Source organism: Capricornis sumatraensis, chromosome X (genome assembly GCF_032405125.1).
Source record: "Capricornis sumatraensis isolate serow.1 chromosome X, serow.2, whole genome shotgun sequence".
Lineage (NCBI taxonomy): Eukaryota > Metazoa > Chordata > Mammalia > Artiodactyla > Bovidae > Capricornis > Capricornis sumatraensis.
This window is the reverse complement of record NC_091092.1, coordinates 93,916,372-93,935,213: the sequence shown is the minus strand read 5'-3', so window position 1 is coordinate 93,935,213 and position 18,842 is coordinate 93,916,372. Positions and strand designations below refer to the sequence as shown.

Below are 18,842 nucleotides of genomic sequence, written 5' to 3'. Positions count from 1 at the left end.
CAGCACTATTTACAATAACCAGGACATGTAAAAAACCTAGATGTCCATTGACAGATGAATAGATGAAGAAGCTGTGGTACATATATATGATAGAATATTACTCAGCCATAAAAAGAATACATTTGAGTCAGTGTTAATGAGGTTGATGAACCTCAAGCCTATTACACAGAGTGAAGCAAGTCAGAAAAACAAATATCATATATTAATACATATATATGGAATCTGGAAACATGGTACTGATAAACCTATTTGCAGGGTAGCAGTGGAGATGCAGACATAGAGAACAGACTTATGGACACAGGGAGGGATACGAAGGAGAGGGTGGGATGAATAGAGAGAGTAGCATGGAAACATATACACTACCGTATATGAAATAGATAGCCAGTGGGAATTTGCTTTATGACCTAAGGAACTCAAACCAGGGCTCTGTGCCAACCTAGAGGACCGGGATGGGGTGGGAGACGTAAAGGAGTCTCAAGAGGGAGGGAACATATATATACCTATGGCTGATCCATGCTGATGTATGGCAGAAACCAACACAATATTGTAATTATCCTTCAATTAAAAATAAATAATTTAAGAAAACCTGGGACTTAACTGTATATTTAATGGAAATTGTTGTATCTATATTTCTTGCTTTGTATGACTGTAAGCTTGGAGGAGATGAAGGGCTGCATTGAATACTAGAGATCCAGATAAATAAGAGCCTTATGGCTCTCTGCTGAGAATATCTACCAGAGACAAGTAGATATTTGGAACTCCTTGCAATGAAGTCCAGTCTTTGGAGGGCAATAAATAAGGAATTTCTTCAGCTGCCTCTTCCAAAGAACTTGTGGAATATCAGCAACAGAAAATATATATATATATACCCCCAGGTTGCCTACCAAGGTTGGGTTCCAGAGGGCTTTTCCTACTTACTAAATATGTTATTTTGGCAAACTTTCTATTCTTGTAAATGGTACCTCCATCTATCCAGTAATCCAAAACAGAAATCTGAGAGTCATTAGCGTCCCCTCACTCATCAACGTACTTCCTTCTCTCCATATTTACTCCTAACATTCTAGTCAGGCTCTCATTTTGCCTGCATCACTACAGTAGCCTTCCTTAAGTGGTCTTTCCCTTTCTACTCTTGTACTTCCCCGCTAACTACTACCCCCAATATGCCTAGCTATGCTGGATATCTGTCAGTTATTAGAACAAGGCAAGCTTATTTCTATCTCAGAGTTTTTGTTTTCTAATCAAGAACACTCTTTACTTAAGCGTAGCTGGCTCCTCATATTGATTATGCTAGTCAACATATGAGCCTTGTTTAGATCAAAATCGGAACAAACTTAAAAAAAATACTTATTAGACAATTGTGGAAATTTGATATTAAGGAAATTTTCTATGTGCTAGTAATGTTGTGCTTATTTTTAAACATCTTTGCCTTTTAAAGATATATTCTGAAGTATTTATGATTCAGATAATATGATGTCTGAAATTTTATAGTGGGAAGTAGGTAGGGGTGAAAAAAACAAATTTGGCTATATACTAAAACAATTTTTGATGTTAGGAGTCCAGTAAACTATTAACATCTACTTTTACATGTTGAAAATTCAAATACTTACACATAATATACATATTCAATAGAATCAGCCTTCATCTGAGGTAGAAGCAAATAAAACATCAACAAATAAGAGTGTTATAGAAATATTGGGACAATTAGTCACCTATTAATAGCCTTATGGCACATCAACTAAGGCTAGGCTCTCCTATACAAACTGTAATACAGTATATGTTTACAAGAAAAGAGGGTCCCTTCCTTGTCCAGAGTGTCCAAGTCTCACTTCTGAGCTGGAGATGATTAGGGATGAGGAGTTTTCAAGAAGAGGATACAAACTGATGACTGAAAAGCTACTTCTGGCCCACAGGCAGGTTTCTTTGAATGTATGGTATTATAAAATTCATTTAATTAGAAGACAAAATTGAAATCTAGGATGTTTCACATAAAAAATCTTTAAAATTTTTAATTTGGGAGATTTGGTAATACTTATTTAGAGTTGAGTGATAGTTCTTCAAATGGGACCATTTGCTCACTCCCTTAGCCTCAACTCTCAGCCCCCAAGGTCTGCTTTACTTATTCTGCACCTTTTTTCCAATGAGAACAAAGGTATGTTATAGGTTGGTGGATGGTACTGAGCTCAAAAAGCCTGCTTTAATTTCACTTTGCTTTTCACTACTCAGTAAAACTTGTGGGGATGGTCACAAGGGAGGGAATCTTATCTGCCTTTATCTTTGCATAAATGTTAAGACTTCCCGATTAGAAAGACCTACAAGGGCTCAATGGGGATCTTAACTATTCAGAAGACACCAGGTTTATGTTTTCTTAGGCTGGTTTCATGACAGCTACTGTAGAGTAGAAACAAGACATAGGGGTAAAAGCCACGAATGGAACCTGTGCCCATAAATATAAATAGATCAAACTTTGCTTCAGGACTTTCTCTTCCTTTCTCTCAGAGATTTGGTGTGCATGTGGCAGGGGGTAGTTAGGGTAGAGGTGGGCAGACCTGTATGGATTCTGCGGTGGGCTTTCAGGTGAGAGCTTTTGGTGTACACTTTGCTGCATCCTGCAAAGTCACACTGGTGAATCCGTCTTCTCTTCAAGTCAAGGGACTCTTCTTGCATTTGTGTCATTGCTGCTGGTCTGAGCAAAGAAAGAGAGATAGGGCCAAATAATGATTTTAAAGTGGAGGCTAATAAATGAACTTACGTATAATGGGATCCCCTCTTACATGCATTTAATTTATGCAAATTTAATATCAGTCCTGCCTCCCAGAAGGAATAATTGAAATAGTTCAAGCAATTCCCTCAACTAGGCCATTATGCTGAGTAAATGTAGGTCCCAGGAGGTGGTGATATTTCTTTGGGTGGTTTCTGTTCCCAAGCTGTGAGCATTTCATTCTAATAAGCCTCATTCCTAGGTTTAAAGAAATGTATTTTTCATCTGACATGGTTGCTAAAATGCAAGCCAATGATACGATTCCTTTAAACTTACAGAAAGAAACAGAATGCAATTGTATTTCATAGGAAATTTGTAGATTTTTCAAGGGTAAAAATCAATGATCTACAATTCGAACATTACTGTGACATAACATCCATGTCCATGCACATGTGTGCATACAAGCTCATACCTTCACTGACAAGGCAGTTTATCTATATTTTGTTGTCCTCAAATTCTTACTACTGTGTCTAAGAATTTGTTCCACTTCTATCACAGACACACACATATATACAGAGAACAACCTGAAGTAGAGATAAAAGTACTTACTCTTGCTGTAGTCCTTGAATACCCTGTAAGGATCCACTCTCAATTGCATTCTCTTCATTGTCACTTGGGATCTCCAGTGGAGATATAGAGGTGGGCTCAACTTTCACTAAAAGCAAATAAAAAGAGCATTGTGGGCTACAAATATATGAGTCTCTAATCATTTTCAGGATTCCCAGTTTGGCCAATATTAGAAGTAGCAGTAAGAGAGAGAAATAAATAAAAGCAAAAGCAAAGATGAAAGAAGTATATTTGTATGAAAGGAAGAGAAAAACATTTAAAATTTTAGCATAGCAGGATACAGAAACTCCTTTGAGGGGAGTGTAGAAAGGAGCTTTCTGGAGCATTTTCACTAGAATGAGCTTCTCTAAGACAGTGAGATGGTAGGTTTCTCTAGGATATGGTCTGAGTATGATTCAGCTCTATCTCCAGCTCCCAAGACAGGGTCTCCTGAAAAGTGAGGTTCAATGTGTGTTTGTTTAATCAAACTCTAAATAGTTCTCTAGCTGTCCTCAGATCAATGTCTAGGTTCATGTCAGAGGTGAGAACATCTCCTTTGGCTTTTGTGTTCCTAAATGAAAATGAGTCATTGAGATGAGACACATAATGGGTGTTGAGCAGGTGCTTGATACATATTACCACCCTTCCCTTTCACCTATGTTGGCAGAAGCCCTCAAGTATTTATTGTCAAACACTGGTGTTTCTGATCCCTACCAAAACTCAATCAGGTGATCAGCCATCTTTCAGATCTAGTTAAATGTTCAAAATTTCTATACAGAAGAAACTTAAGGATGGCAACATAGTTGAGGGTGGGGAGTACTTGGTTAGCACAGTCATCTCCATACATTGTATATAATTCACTAAAACATTTTAAGCGTGCACCTGTGTCTGTGTCTCTGCATGTGTCATGTGTGTTTATGATCTAAATGTACCTACATCCTAAACTTTTGTGTAGATTGTAGAAAATAAATAAAATAACATGTAAAGGATAAGAAAATACAAATAAAAATTTTGCTGCTTTCTTCTTATGCTCCAAATATTTTATGCAACACCCCTTTATGCCCCAATCAAAGTGTAAGCATAGCATTTTGGAGACCACAGTGCTAATGGTCTTAGCTTGAAACTGCAACACTTTTAAAATTCATTCTTTTTAAAATGGTTCTGATGGTTATTATGGGGCAATTCCAAACTCATCAAAACCATCCAAACTGGCTTGATATCATCATATTCTCACACAAAAAATTTTATTTTACCATTTTTATTTGGCTCTCTCTCTACATGAGAATTGATAATCATATTTTCCCCCATTAATTAACCCCCTTAAGAGATATCAGAAACAAGATTGTTATGAACACGTATCATTACCACAATTAACCACTAGTCAATGCTGCTGCTGTTGCTGCTAAGTTGCTTCAGTCATGTCCGACTCTGTGCGACCCCAGAGACAGCAGCCCACCAGGCTCCCCTGTCCCTGGGATTCTCCAGGCAAGAACACTGGAGTGGGTTGCCATTTCCTCCTCCAATGCATGAAAGTGAAAAGTGAAAGTGAAGCCGCTCAGTCGTGTCCAACTCTGCGACCCCATGGACTGCAGCCCACCAGGCTCCTCTGTCCATGGAATTTTTCAGGCAAGAGTACTGGAGCAGGGTGCCATCGCCTTCTCCGAACCACTAGTCGATAATAGCATTTTTATTCAAAAGAACATGAAAAAGTCCCAGCAATTTGATGCTTGGTATGTTCTTCATTACATACATTTAGTGATGGAGTGATAATAGGGTATTGAATCTCAAACGTAGAAAACTCTGAGAAAGGTTTTTTTGTTTTTTTTTTACATTGAGCTGAAATCTGTTTCCTAGTCATTTCTACCCACATATCTCTCCTTTGGTCTTATTAATTCATGCTAAACATTTATCAGCTCCTCTCTGACATGAGTTTGAGTCCTCTCACCATCTTAATCTTTCTCCTCTGACTATAATCCAATTTCTCAAAATCATTCTTAAAGCTGAACATCCAAAACTGATTGTAATTCTATAGATGTGGTGAAGCTAAATATCTTGAATCACTTCAAAAGGCTATATAATTTTCTTCCATCGTGTCCCATTACAATTTTGATATTCCTCTAGGAAGGGAACTGGGTGGCTGGCGGATAGTGGTGAAAGGGAGATAAACATATCTTTCTGAATTCTAAATTTATTTTAAAAATTAGGTAAAAGGTAACATTATAGCATATGAACTCTCTCCTGGACAAAATTTCAAGTTTGTTCATTAGATGATTTGTTATAACTTCTATCTACCACTGTGCTTTCTGGAGATGCACAAAGTCACATAAGATAGTCTTGCCCTCCAGCAATTTACAATTTAGTTGGGAAGAATGCCCATATACTTGTGATACAGGCATGTAAAAAATAATAGGAAAGATAATAGATGCAAAATGAGGTGGAACACAGGAGAGATGGCAGAATTTCAAAGAAGACTATTTTACCTGGAAGGAAGAGAAAAGCTGAAGTGTTGGGAGAGGCAAGGAGGTAAGGCTGGCTATGTATGTAAGGTGAGAAACTTGCTCAACTTTTCTACCAAAACATTCCCAATGGCGTAAGAGACTAAACATATCCTCTGCCTAAGGGTGGCCGTCTTAGTAAGCTTAAAAGTGTTTTTGAAGTTCCTGTCTTATCTTAAAATATTATTCAAATATTATATTTTTCTTTTTAATAAAATATTTTAAATTACTATCAAATAATATAGAGGTTCTAGTAAGATATATAGTATTTCACTCAAAGATATGCATACCACAGTTTGAGAAACATGGGCTAAAAAGAGTCATTGTACATTTTTAAGCATCAAAGAAACATGATGAAAACAGTATTTATGAAAAATTGCTCTTAAAGCTGTATACAAGAATAACTGGAAAATAAATAGGAGCTACAATATTCAAAAAGGGAATAGATGGAGGTAGGTAAGTCTCAGCAAAGGGGCACATTGATGCTCACCTGAGCCAACATTTTTGCCATCTCCTCCAATGAGTGGGACTGTAATGGCTGCAGGGTTCCCATCTGCAGGCAAAGTAGTATACACCATGGGCAGCGACTGCACCACCACTGGGATGGCCTTCAGGCTACCCATCTTATTTGGCAGATTGACTGAGGGGATGGTGTGAATCACATGTAAGATCTGATGGCCACCAGTGCCCTGAGATGAGGCCAGGATAGAGCTTGGAGTCAGAACAGTACGGATGCTTGCTGAACTGCCTGTGTCTGATGTTGAAGTGGACACTACAAGAGTCTGGGAAGCAGGCTGTGGCTTGGGAGAACGTATTGGAGATTGCAGCATACTGGCAGGCTGGAGAGGAGCCTTTGGCTTGTGAAAGGAGAGGTCAACTGGTTCCACCTGGGGCAGGTTGAAATCATTAGCCAGAAGTTCTTCTGGGGGCTCAATCTTGATGTCATTTAACAATGCCGGGTTCTTCATGGAGTTGGCATCCAGGAGTGGTGGAGATGTCATATTACCTCTGTCTGCTCTCTTAAGGGAATCTCTAATTTGAACAGGGCCAGTGACCTAAAATAAATACATAAACAAATGAGAGGTACAAAGTCTTAGTACCCTGAAGAAGAGACATGTAAGCAATGAAAGAAAGAAATCTCTATTATTTTGTTATGGGCAGAATATACAGGGAATTGAGAAAAATGAAGCAAAAGAAAAAAGAGGAAAAAGTAAAAGAAGAGGAAAGAGGAGGGAAACTTTATTGAGTACCAGCACCAGGCACCGTTTAAGGCAGTTATATTATTTCGTTTAATCTTTACAGTAATTCTACAAGATTAATTAGAATCAACACATCTGAGTATCTACTATAATAAGCACTGTTTTAAGTCCAATGAGGGGACAAATGAATATGGAATAGCCATGAAGTACATACTAACATACCAACTATAATGATAGAATAATATGAATAACTTAAAAGTCATACCATAATAAGTGATGCAGCCCACATTTAAGCAAGGCATTTTAGAAAAAGAAAAGGGAATGATTCATTCTGTCTAGAAGATTAGGGAAGGTTTCAAAGAGGAAGTGATATTTTAGATGGGTCTTAGCGAATTAATAGAAGTTCTGTTGGCAGAGAAATGGTAAGAAAGAGATTTACATCTACAGAGATATAACAACAGATGATATGCTTAGGGAATAATGATGCAGTATGGTCAATTGTATCATATACAGAATCTTACTGTGCAACTATTAAATTTGAAAATAATTAAGGGACTTCCCTGGCAGACCAGTGGTTACGACTTCATGCTTCTAATATAGGGTGCATGGGTTCAATCCCTGGTCAGGGAACTGAGATCCTGCATGCCATGTGGCATTGCTTAAAAAAAAAAAAAAAACTAATTAAATGATCACTTTATACGTGGCTGTGTGCTAACTCACTTTAGTTGCGTCAAAATCTTTCAGACCCTATGGACTGTAGCCCACTAGGCTCCTCTGTCCATGGGGATTCTCCAGGCAAGAATTCAGAATGCGTTGCCATGCCCTCCTCCAAGGGATCTTCCTGACTCAGTGATCGAATCCATGACTTTCATGTCTCCTGCATTTGCAGGTGGGTTCTTTACCACTAGTGCCATGTGGGAAGCTCCATTGCTTTATAAGTAATAAAATAAAATAAATAAAATAACATTAAACCTCAAACTAATTACAATTTTTCTAAGAGTTCCATGAATTCAAAGGTCAAAGATATGCTCAATTTAAAAATATGTAGAAGACTTGAAGAGACATTTTTCAAAGAAGATATACAGATGGCCAATAGTCACATGAAAACATGTTCAACATTTTTAATTATTAGAGAAATGCAAATATAAACAAGTTATCACATCACATCTGTCAGAATGGATAACATAAAAAAGTCTACAAATAAAAAATGTTGGAGAGGATGTGAATAAAAGGGAAAACTTTTACACTGTTGATGGGAACATAAATTGGTACAGCTACTATGGAAAACGGTATGGAGATTCCTCAAAAAATTAACAGTAGAGCTATCATATGATCTAGCAATTCCACTCCTGGGTATATATCTAGAAAAAGCAATAAAAAGAAAACACTGACTTGAAGAGATATTTGCACCCCAATGTTCACAGCAGCACTATTTATAGTAGCAAAAATATGGAAGTAACCCAAGTGTCCACCAATAGACAAATAGATAAAGAAGATGTAGTACACACACACACACACACAATGGAAGAGTGTTCAGTCATAAAAAATGAAATTCTGTCATTTGCAGCAACTTGGAGGGTCCTAGAGTGAAACAAGTGCAAAAGGATACTATATGAGGGAGACTTTCGAGATGGTGGAGAAATAAGATGGGAAGATTGCCTTCACCTCCCCCAAATACCTCAAAAATTCATCTGCATGTGGAACAACTCCTACAGAACACCTGCTGAAAGCTGGCAGAAGAACCCAGACTTAAAAGGCAAGCCAATCTCCAAGGGATGAAGTAGGGCAAAAGGTAAGAAAAAGAGACAAAGGATTTCGGGATGGGGATCTGTGCCTTTGGGAGGGAGTCATGAAGGAGCAAAAGTTTCTGCACACCTGGAAACAACTTTATGGGTAGGATCAGGGGGAACTTTACAACCTCAGAGAGGAACATAGGAACAGGTGCTCAGAAGGCAAAATGGAAAAAAAATTCACCACGGAGATCATTGCTGAACAGCATTTCCCAGTCAAGAAGCTGCTCACACACCCACACCTGCAGAGAGTGAGGGCTAGGTGCTGAGGCTCAGGCTTCTGGGATTGGACCGCAGGGAGAGGATGGGGGTTGACTGCCATGAAGATACTCAGAGGGGGCTAGTGTGACACAGCTGAGGGAGTCGAGGGAAAAGCCTGGGCCTCACAGAGAGGCAAGAGGTCATTGCTGCAAGAATATTCTAACTCCTACTTTTGTGATAGGACCCTGCATTTGTGAATTCATTAGGGGGATGAGCTGGCTGAGGTCTGAGAATCCAAAGGTAGAAAAGCTGGCACAAGTGCCAAAGGTGGAAGACAGAGGCCACTATGGTCTTGACTCCAGCTATGAGCAGGCATGGGTCGCTGCCCACATCTTCCTAGGGCCTGAGCTGCTTGACTCTGCTGAGGGACCCACAATGCAAGGCAAACTCCTCTGGGGAAGTACATGATTTGCCTCAGACTGTGGTGACGTCCTGCAGGTCTTGGCCACAGCAGGCACTGCCTACACTTTGTCTGCTGTACCCCTTCCTCTCCCCAGCCCAACTGAGGAGGTAAGCCCTAATAAGCTTCCACTTTCACCCCTTGTGTCTGGGCAGAGAACAGACACCAGAGGGCAGCCTACAAGCAGAGGTTGGCCTAAAACAAAGGCAAAGTACCAGGGGCCACTCGGGCAAAGGAGAGAAGGGGAAATTGCTCTGGCAGCCACAGGTACAGCAGATTAAATCTCCCAATTAGCCTGATACTGCGGCCTTTAGGGGCTTCCCCCATGCTCAGCAGTAAAGAATCTGTCTGCAACGCAGGAGCCACAGATTTAATCCCTGGGTTGGAAGATCCCCTGAAGGAGGGCATGGTAACCCACTCCAGTATTCTTACCTGGAGAATCCCATAGACACAGGAGCCTGGAGGGCTACAGTCCACAGGGTCACAAAGAGTTGGATACGACTAAAGCAACTTAGCACACATGCTTGTAGGCTTTGGGGGCAACTGTGGATTTTGGGAACAAGTGAAAGCTTGAATAGGGCAAGATCTGAGTCTGAGTTGACCCCACACTGACCACCACAGGTGCAGAGACATTTCTAGAAATATCGGGAGGATTTTCTCAGTAGGCAAATTGACTGGAGCACACTGTGTAGAGAATAAAACAGAGGAATCATAAGGACATTTTTCTTACTACCATTCTCTATATGTTTTTCTCTCTTTTCTCTCTTTCTAATTGTTCTAATGTTTTTTCTTTATTATTCATTTGATTTTTATTTTTATAATCTAATATTTTCTTTTTCAAAGCATCTTATTTTTTAAATAAATTCACATTATTTTTTTTCTGTTTTTACAGTACTCAAGTTATTTTGCACTTTTTCCATGCTTTTTATTTTGTATATTTGCTAGTCTAGTTTTTAGTATTCATTTTCATTTAGATGTTTGTTTATTGGTTTGATTGCTCTCTTCTTTTTTGATCATTTTTATCCTTTTTTTCCCTCTTTTTCCTCATTCACTTCTCTTTGTATGTATTTGAGTTTCTTTGGGTGTTTTTGGATGTTGAGTGTTGCTTTGCACATCAGACTTGGGGTTTTGTCTTCTATACTGTGTGGCCTGTAATGTCTTGGTGCTAAAGTAAGCAGTCAGCCCTGAACCAGTGAGATGGGATAACCAAGTCCAGAACTTTAGACCACCAGGAAATCTTGATCCCATGAAACATTAATGGGTGAGAGCTCTCCCCAAAGCCTGTCTCAATGCTAAGATCAAGTCCCACTCAAAAGCCAGCAAGCTCCAGTACTAGATGCCTCACATCAAATTTTATCAAAACAGAAACACAAACCTGCTTATTAGCAGAAATGCTACCCAAAGTCATACCAAGCCAATAGACACAGCAAAACACACTGCTGGACATAACACTGCCCTTCAGAGAGGCAAGATCCAGCTACATCCACCAGAATACAGTACAAGTCCCTCCAACCAGGGAACTTTCACAAGGCACTAGTCCAATCCAACCCAAAGGGGGCAGACCCCATTAAGAGGAAGTAAGACTTTCTACCCTGCAGAAAGGAGACCCCCAACACAGTAAACTGAAAAACATGACAGACAGAGAAACATGCAGCAGATGAATAAACATGGTAAAAAGCCACATTACCAAACAAATGAACAGGAAATAGGCAGTTTACCTGGAAAATAATTCAGAGTAATGACAGTAAAGATGATGTGAAATGTTAGAAATAAAATGGAGGCACAGATAAACATACTGGAGGCATAGATTGACAAGATAAAAAGAAATGTTTAACAAGGACCTAGAAGAATTAAAGAATAGAGAATCAGCAATGAACAACACAACCCATGCTTGCATACTAGGTCACTTCAGTCATGTCTGAAATGTTTGTGACCCTATTGACTGTAGCCTGCCAGGCCCCATCTGTTCATGGGATTCTCCAGGCAAAAATATTGCAGTTGGTTGTCATGCCCTCCTCCAGGGGATCTTCCTGACTCAGGGATCAAACCCATGTATCTTACCTCTCTTGCATTGGCAAGCAGGTTCTTTACCATTAGTGCCACCCAGGAAGCCCGAATAACACAGTAACTGAGATTAAAAATACACTAGAGGGAGCCAATAGCAGAAAAACTGAGGCAGAAGAACAGATAAGTGAGCTGGAAGATACAAGGGTGGAGATAACTGAAACAGAGCATAATAAAGAAAACATAATAAAAAGAAATAGATTCCGTCTCAGAGACCGTTGGGACAACATTAAGTGCACCAACCTTTGGATTATAGGGGTCTCAGAAGACATAGACAAAAAGAAAGGGTGTGAGAAAATATTTGAGGAGATTATAGTCAAAAGCATCCCTAACATGGTAGAGGAAATAGCCACCCAAGTCCAGTAACCCAAGAGAGTCCCATACAGGATAAACCCAGGAGAAATACACCAAGACACATATTAACCAAACTAACAAAAATTAAACACAAAGAACAAATATTAAAAGCAGCAAGGGAAAACCAACAAATAACACACAAAGGGATCCCTATAAGGCTAACAGCTGATCTTTCAACAGAAACTCTGCAGGCGAGAAGGGAGTGGCAGGATATACTTAAAGTGATGAAAATTAAAAAAAAAATCCACAACCAAAATTACTCTATGAATCAAGGATCTCATCCAGATTTGAAGGAGAAATCAAAAGCATTACAGACATGTAAAAGTTAAGAGAATTCAGCACCACCAAATCAGCATTGCAACAAATGCTAAATAAATGTCTCTAGATAGGAAACAAAAGAGAAAGTAAAGGACCATGAAAACAAACCCAAAACAATAAAGTAAATGGTAATGAGATCATATTGGCTTCCCTGATAGCTCACTTTGTAAAGAATCCTCCTGCAATGCAGGAGACCCTGATTTAATTCCTGGGCCAGGAAGCTATGCTGGAGAAGGAATAAGCTACCCACTCCAGTATTCTTGGGCTTCCCTTGTGGTTCAGCTAGTAAAGAATCCATATGCAGTGCGGGAGAACTGAGTTTGATCCCTGGGTTGGGAAGATCCCCTAGAGAAGGGAAAGGCTACCCACTCCAGCACTATGGTCTGGAGAATTCCATGGACTGTATAGCACATGGGGTCACAAAGAGTTGGACACGACTGAGTGACTTTTACTTCACTTTCAATGAGATCATATATATCAATAATTACCTTAAATGTAAATGAACTAAATGCTCTAACCAAAAGACCCAGATTGACTGAATGGATACAGAAACAAGACCTCTATATATACTGTCTACAAGAGACTGACCTCAGAACTAGGGACACATACAGACTGAAAGTGAGCAACAGGAAAATGTTATTCCCTGCAAATAGAAATTTAAAAAGAAAAATTCGAGTAGCAATAATCAGATAAAATATATTTTAAAATAAAGGCTGCTACAAGAGACAATGAAGGACACCACATAATGATCAATCAAAGAAGATAATAATATAATAATTATGAATATATATGCACCCAAGATAGGAACACCTCAATACATAAGGCAAATGATAACAACTATTAAAGGGGAAATCGACAGTAACACAATGATAGTGGTGGACTTTAGTACCCCACACACCAATGGACAGATCATCCAGACAGATAATTAATAAGGAATACAATCTTTAATGATACATTAGACCAGTTGGACCTAATTGATATCTACAGAGCATTTCATCCAAAACCATTAGATTTCACCTTTTCTTCAAGTGCACATGGAACATTCTCTAGGATAGATCATATACTGGGTCACAAATTAAGCCTTAGTGATTTTTTTTAAAATTGAAATCACTTTAAGCGTCCTTTCTGATCACAATGCTGCAAGATTAGATATTAACTATAGGAAAAAAAAATATAAAAAACACAAACACATGGAAACTAAACAACATGCTTCTGAATAACCAACACATCACTGAAGATATCAAAAAGAAAATAAAAACATGCCTAGAAACAAATGACAATGAAAACACAACAATCTGAAACCTATGAGATTCAGTAAATGCAGTGCTAAGAGAAAGTTCATAGCAATGCAAGCCTACCTGATGAAACAAGAGACATCAAATAAACATAACTTTACACCTAAAGCAACTAGAATAAAGACCAAAAAAAAATCCCAAATTTAGTAGAACGAAAGAAATCATAAACATCAGAGCAGAAATAAATGAAAAAGGCTTGAAGAAGACTATAACAAAGATCAATAAGCTAAAAGTTGTTTCTTTGAGAAGATAAACAAAGGGACAAACTATTATCCAGACTCATCAAGAAAAAAAGGGAAAAGACTCAAATCAATAAAATTAGAAATGAAAAAGGAGAAGTTACAACAGACAACACAGAACTACAAGGGACCATAAGAGACTACTATGAGCAAATATATGTCAATAAAATTGACAACTTGGAAGAAATGAACAATTCTTATAAAAGTTTACCTTCCAAAACTGAACCAGGAAGAAACAGAAAATATGAACAGACCAATCACAAGCACAGAAATTCAAACTGTAATAAAAAATCTTTCAACAAACAAAATTCACAGGTGGATTCTACCAAAAATTTAGAGAAGAGCTAACATCTATCCTACTCAAACTCTTCCAGAATTGCAGTGGAGGAAAATTCCCAAACTCACTCTATGAGGCCATTATCACCCTGATACCAAAACCAGACAAAGATACCACAAAAAGTCTTTTGGACTCTGTGGGAGAGAGCAAGGGTGGGATGATTTGGGAGAATGGCACTGAAACATGTATAATATCATATGTGAAACAAATCGCCAGTCCAGGTTCGATGCATGATACAGGAGGCTCGGGGCTGGTGCACTGGGATGACCCAGAGGGATGGGATGGGGAGGGAGGTGGGAGGGGGGTTCAGGATGGGGAACATGTGTACACCCATGGTGGATTCATGTTGATGTATGGCAAAACCAATACAATATTGTAAAATAATTAGCCTCCAATTAAAATAAATAAATTTATATTAAAAAAGAAAATAACAGGTCATATCACTAATGAAAACAGATGCAAAAATCAACAAAATTCAAGCAAACAGAATCTAACAAAACATAAAAAAGATCATACAACATGATCAAGTAGACTTTATCCCAGAGATGCAAGGATTCTTCAGTATATGAAAATCAAACAATGTGATACACCATATTAACAAATTGAAAGATAAAAACCATACGATCATTTAAATAGATGCAGAGAAACTTTCAACAACACTCAACATGCACTTATGATAAAAAAAAAATACTCTCCAGAAAGTAGGCATAGAAGGAATATACCTCAACATGATAAAAGCCATATACCACAAACCCACAGCAAAACATTGTCCTCAACCATGAAAAACTGAAAACATTTCCTCTAAAATCAGGAACAAGACAAGGGTGCCTACTCTCACCACTATAATTCAACATAGTTTTGGAAGTCCTAGCTACAGCAGTCAGAGAAGAAAAATAAAAGGAATCCATATTGGAAAAGAAGAAGTAAAACTCTCACTGTATGCAGATGATATGATTCTCAACATAAAAAGTCCTAAAAAGGCCACCAAAAAATTACTAGAGCTAGACAATGAACATAGTAAAGTCACAGGATATAAAATTACTACAAAGAAATCCCTTGCATTCCTATACACTGACAATAAAAAGTCAGGAAGATAAATTTAAAAAGCAATTCCATTCACCACTGCAATGAAAATAATAAAATGCTTAGGAATAAATTTACCCGAAGACCTGTATGGAGAAAACTATAAGACACTGATGAAAGAAATCAAAGATGATACAAACAGAGATATACAATGTTCTTGGATTGGAAGAATCAGTAGAGTGAAAATTATTATACTACCCAAAGCAATCTGCAGATTCAACACAATCCTTATCAAACTACCAACAGTATTTTTCATAGAACTAGAACAAGTAATTTCACAATTTGTATAGAAATGCAAAAGACCCTGAATAGCCAAAGCAATCTTCAGAAAGAAGCATGGAATTGGAGGAATCAACCTTCCTGACTTCAGACTATACTGCAAAGCTACAGTCATCAAGATAGTATGGTCTGGTTCAAAAAGAGAAATATAGATTAATGGAATAAAATAGAAAGCTCAGAGAGAAATCCATGCACCTATGACACCTTATCTTTGACAAAGGAAGCAAAAATATATAATGAAAAAAAGACAGTTCCTTCAACAAGTGGTGCTGGGAAAACTGGTCAACTATGTGCAAAAGAATGAAAGTAGAACACTTTCTAACACCATACACAAAAATAACCTCAAAATTCATTGAAGACCTAAACATAAAACCAGAAACTATAAAACTCTTAGAAGAAAACATAGGCAGAATGCTCTCTGACATAAATCACAGCAAGATTCTCTATGACCAACTTCCTAGAGTAATGGAAATAAAAACAAAAGAAGCAAATGGGACTTAATTAAAATTAAAAGCTTTTGCACAGCAAAGGAAATTATAAACAAGGGGGAAAGACAACTCTCAGGATGGGAGAAAATAATATCAAATGAAACAACTGATAAAGGATTAATCTCCAATATATACAAGCAGCCCATGCAGCTCAATACCAAAAAAAAAAAACAAACAACCCAATCAAAAAGTGGGCAAAAAAACCCCCTAAAACTAAAACAGACATTTCTCCAAGGAAGACATACAGATAGCTAAGATACACATGAAACGATGCCCAACATCACTCTTTATAAGAGAAAGGCAAATCAAAAGTAAAATAAGGTATCACTTCACACATGCCAGAATGGCCATCATCAAAAAAAAATCTATAAACAATAGATGATGGAAAAGGTGTGAAGAAAAGCATACCCTCTTGCCCTGTTTGTGGGAAAATAAATTGATACCGCCACTATGGAGAACATTATGAAGTTTCCTTGAAAACCTAGGAATAAAACTACCGTATGACCCAGAAACCTCACTACTGGGCATATACCCTGAGAAAAACATAACTGAAAAATACACAGGTATCCCAATGTTCATAGTAGCCATATTTACAATAGCCAGGACATGGAAGCAACCTACATGTCCATCAACAGATAAATGGATAAAGAAGTTGTGGTACATATATACAATGGAACATTACTCAGCCATAAAAAGGAACACATTCGAGTCAGTTCTAAGGAGGAGGATGAACCTAGAGCCTACTATATAGAGTGACTGCTGCTGCTGCTGCTAAGTCGTTTCAGTCGTGTTCGACTCTGTGCAACCCCATAGACGGCAACTCACCAGACTCCTCTGTTCCTAGGATTCTCCAGGCAAGAATACTGGAGTGGGTTGCCATTTCCTTCTCCAATGCATGCATGCATGCTAAGTCACTTCAGTAGTGTCCAACTCTTTGCGACCCTATGGACAGCAGCCCACCAGGCTCCTTTGTCCACTAGATTCTCTAGGCAAGAATACTGGAGTGGGTTGCCATTTCCTTCCCCCATATAGAGTGAAGCAAGTCAGAAAAAAGAAAAAAAAATATTGCATATTAATGCATATATATGGAATTTTGAAAGATGGTTTTGAGGAACCTATTTGCATTGGAGCAATGAAGATGCAGACATAAAGATCGGACTTGTGGACACAGTGGGGGAAGAAGAGGGTGGGACAAATTGAGAAAGAAGCCTGGAAACATATGCATTACCATATGTAAAATAGATAGCCAGTGGGAATTTGCTGTTATGATACAGGAAGCTCAAGACCAGTGCTCTGAGACAACCTAGAGAGGTGGGATGTATTGGAAGATGGGAGGGAGGTTCATGAGGGAGGTAGGACATATGTATACCTATGGCTGATTCATGTTGATGTATGGCAGAAACCAACAAAATATTGTAAAATATTTATCCTCCAATTAAAATTAATTTAAAAAGGAAAGATACTGTATGATATCACATATAAAGAATCTTAAAAAAAAAAATTACAGGGAAATACCTCATGGTCCAATGGTAAGGACTTGGTGGTTTCACTGGGAGTTCAACCCCTGATTGGGGAACTAGGTCCTGAAAGCCATGTGGCACAGCCAACTAATAATAATAATAATACAGACAAATGTTTATGCAAACCAGAAAGAGATTCACAGATATACAAAAAAAGGGGCTACCAAAGTTGAGTAGACAAACTATGGGTAAGGGATTAAGAGACATAAGCTACTATGTACAAAATAATTAAGCAACAAGGATATATTGTACAGTACAGGAAATTATAGCTATTATCTTATAATAACTTCTAATGGAGTATAATATGTAAAAACACTGGATCACTATGCTCTACACCTGAAATATATAATATTGTAAATCAACTATATTTAAAAAAAAAATTCAAGGATATTGTGCAGTGTGTAGTGCCATTGCCAGGCAACACCTGGACCCTAAAGAATGCTTTAGAGAGGGCAGTGCTACTTAGCCAGTAACCAGTCAACACTCCATTCTCTATCAGAATTATATTTGAGTTATGGGAGTTTTGAACTATTAGAAACGTTCAAGAATGCATCCCTTACATAAAATAGAACTATTCTTTATTTTTGGACTATAAGGGAAAGTGCAGTTCAAAGAAAGCCTAGCTGAAATAACAGGTAATTGTTTTGAGGAGGGGAGTGACATGGGCAGAACTATTTCTGTGATATTTACCTCCTTAATGAAAGGTAGATTGAAGAAGGAATAAGATAGGATTCAAAGAGATCAAAAAGGGAGAATAAGGAAAAATTTTGGTAAGTCATTAATGATACAATTGGATATATTTGAATACTGACTGGATATTGCAAGATATTAAAGAATCATTGTTAATTTTTAAATGCTTGATAATTATATTATGGTTATGATATTTTAAAGTTTAGATGAGAGATAATGTGGGCCTAAACTCAGAGAATGATGAGGGGCAAGAGGCAGTGTTCTCTTATTCTGACTTCCTTTAAAATAGTATCAGAACAGGATGAGCATGAATAAACGCACCAAGTAGCAGCCATATTTTTACCTATAGTAGTTAACCAGACAGCCATCTATGGTCTCCTTGTTATACTATGATATTTTTCATTTCTCGATTTACAAACCCTCACCCCAACTCAGGCTTTGTTTGTGGTCCACATATTGCTTCACTCTGCTCCTGTAAGACATGTATTCTGTACTTTGACCCACTGTTTGACATGCTGCTAATGTAATCCATCCCTCATGAGTGGATTTGCTTCACCTAGGTAAGGTTAGCAGTAGAATCCTGTTGGTGGGACGGGGAGGATATGGAGAAGTTGTCAAAAATGGCTCTGCTGAACTTTAAAATTCCTTGTCCTCTGAATCTCTCAAATCAACTTAAGCTCCTATTTTTCCCATATGTCCCACTTGTCCCTTACCCTGACTAGCTCC

At 38.1% G+C, this 18,842-nt stretch overlaps 1 protein-coding gene across 1 annotated transcript in view; it reads right to left on the bottom strand.

Annotated features, from left to right (window-relative positions):
• Nucleotides 1-18,842, bottom strand: part of KLF8 (KLF transcription factor 8) — a 121,351-nt gene that overhangs the window by 84,744 nt on the left and 17,765 nt on the right. Inside the window, exons 2-4 of the mRNA XM_068962647.1 lie at nucleotides 6,290-6,854; nucleotides 3,308-3,413; nucleotides 2,547-2,683 (exon numbers count right to left, since the gene is read on the bottom strand). Of these exons, the coding sequence (XP_068818748.1) occupies nucleotides 2,547-2,683; nucleotides 3,308-3,413; nucleotides 6,290-6,854 (808 nt within the window). The remainder of the gene's footprint in view (nucleotides 1-2,546; nucleotides 2,684-3,307; nucleotides 3,414-6,289; nucleotides 6,855-18,842) is intronic.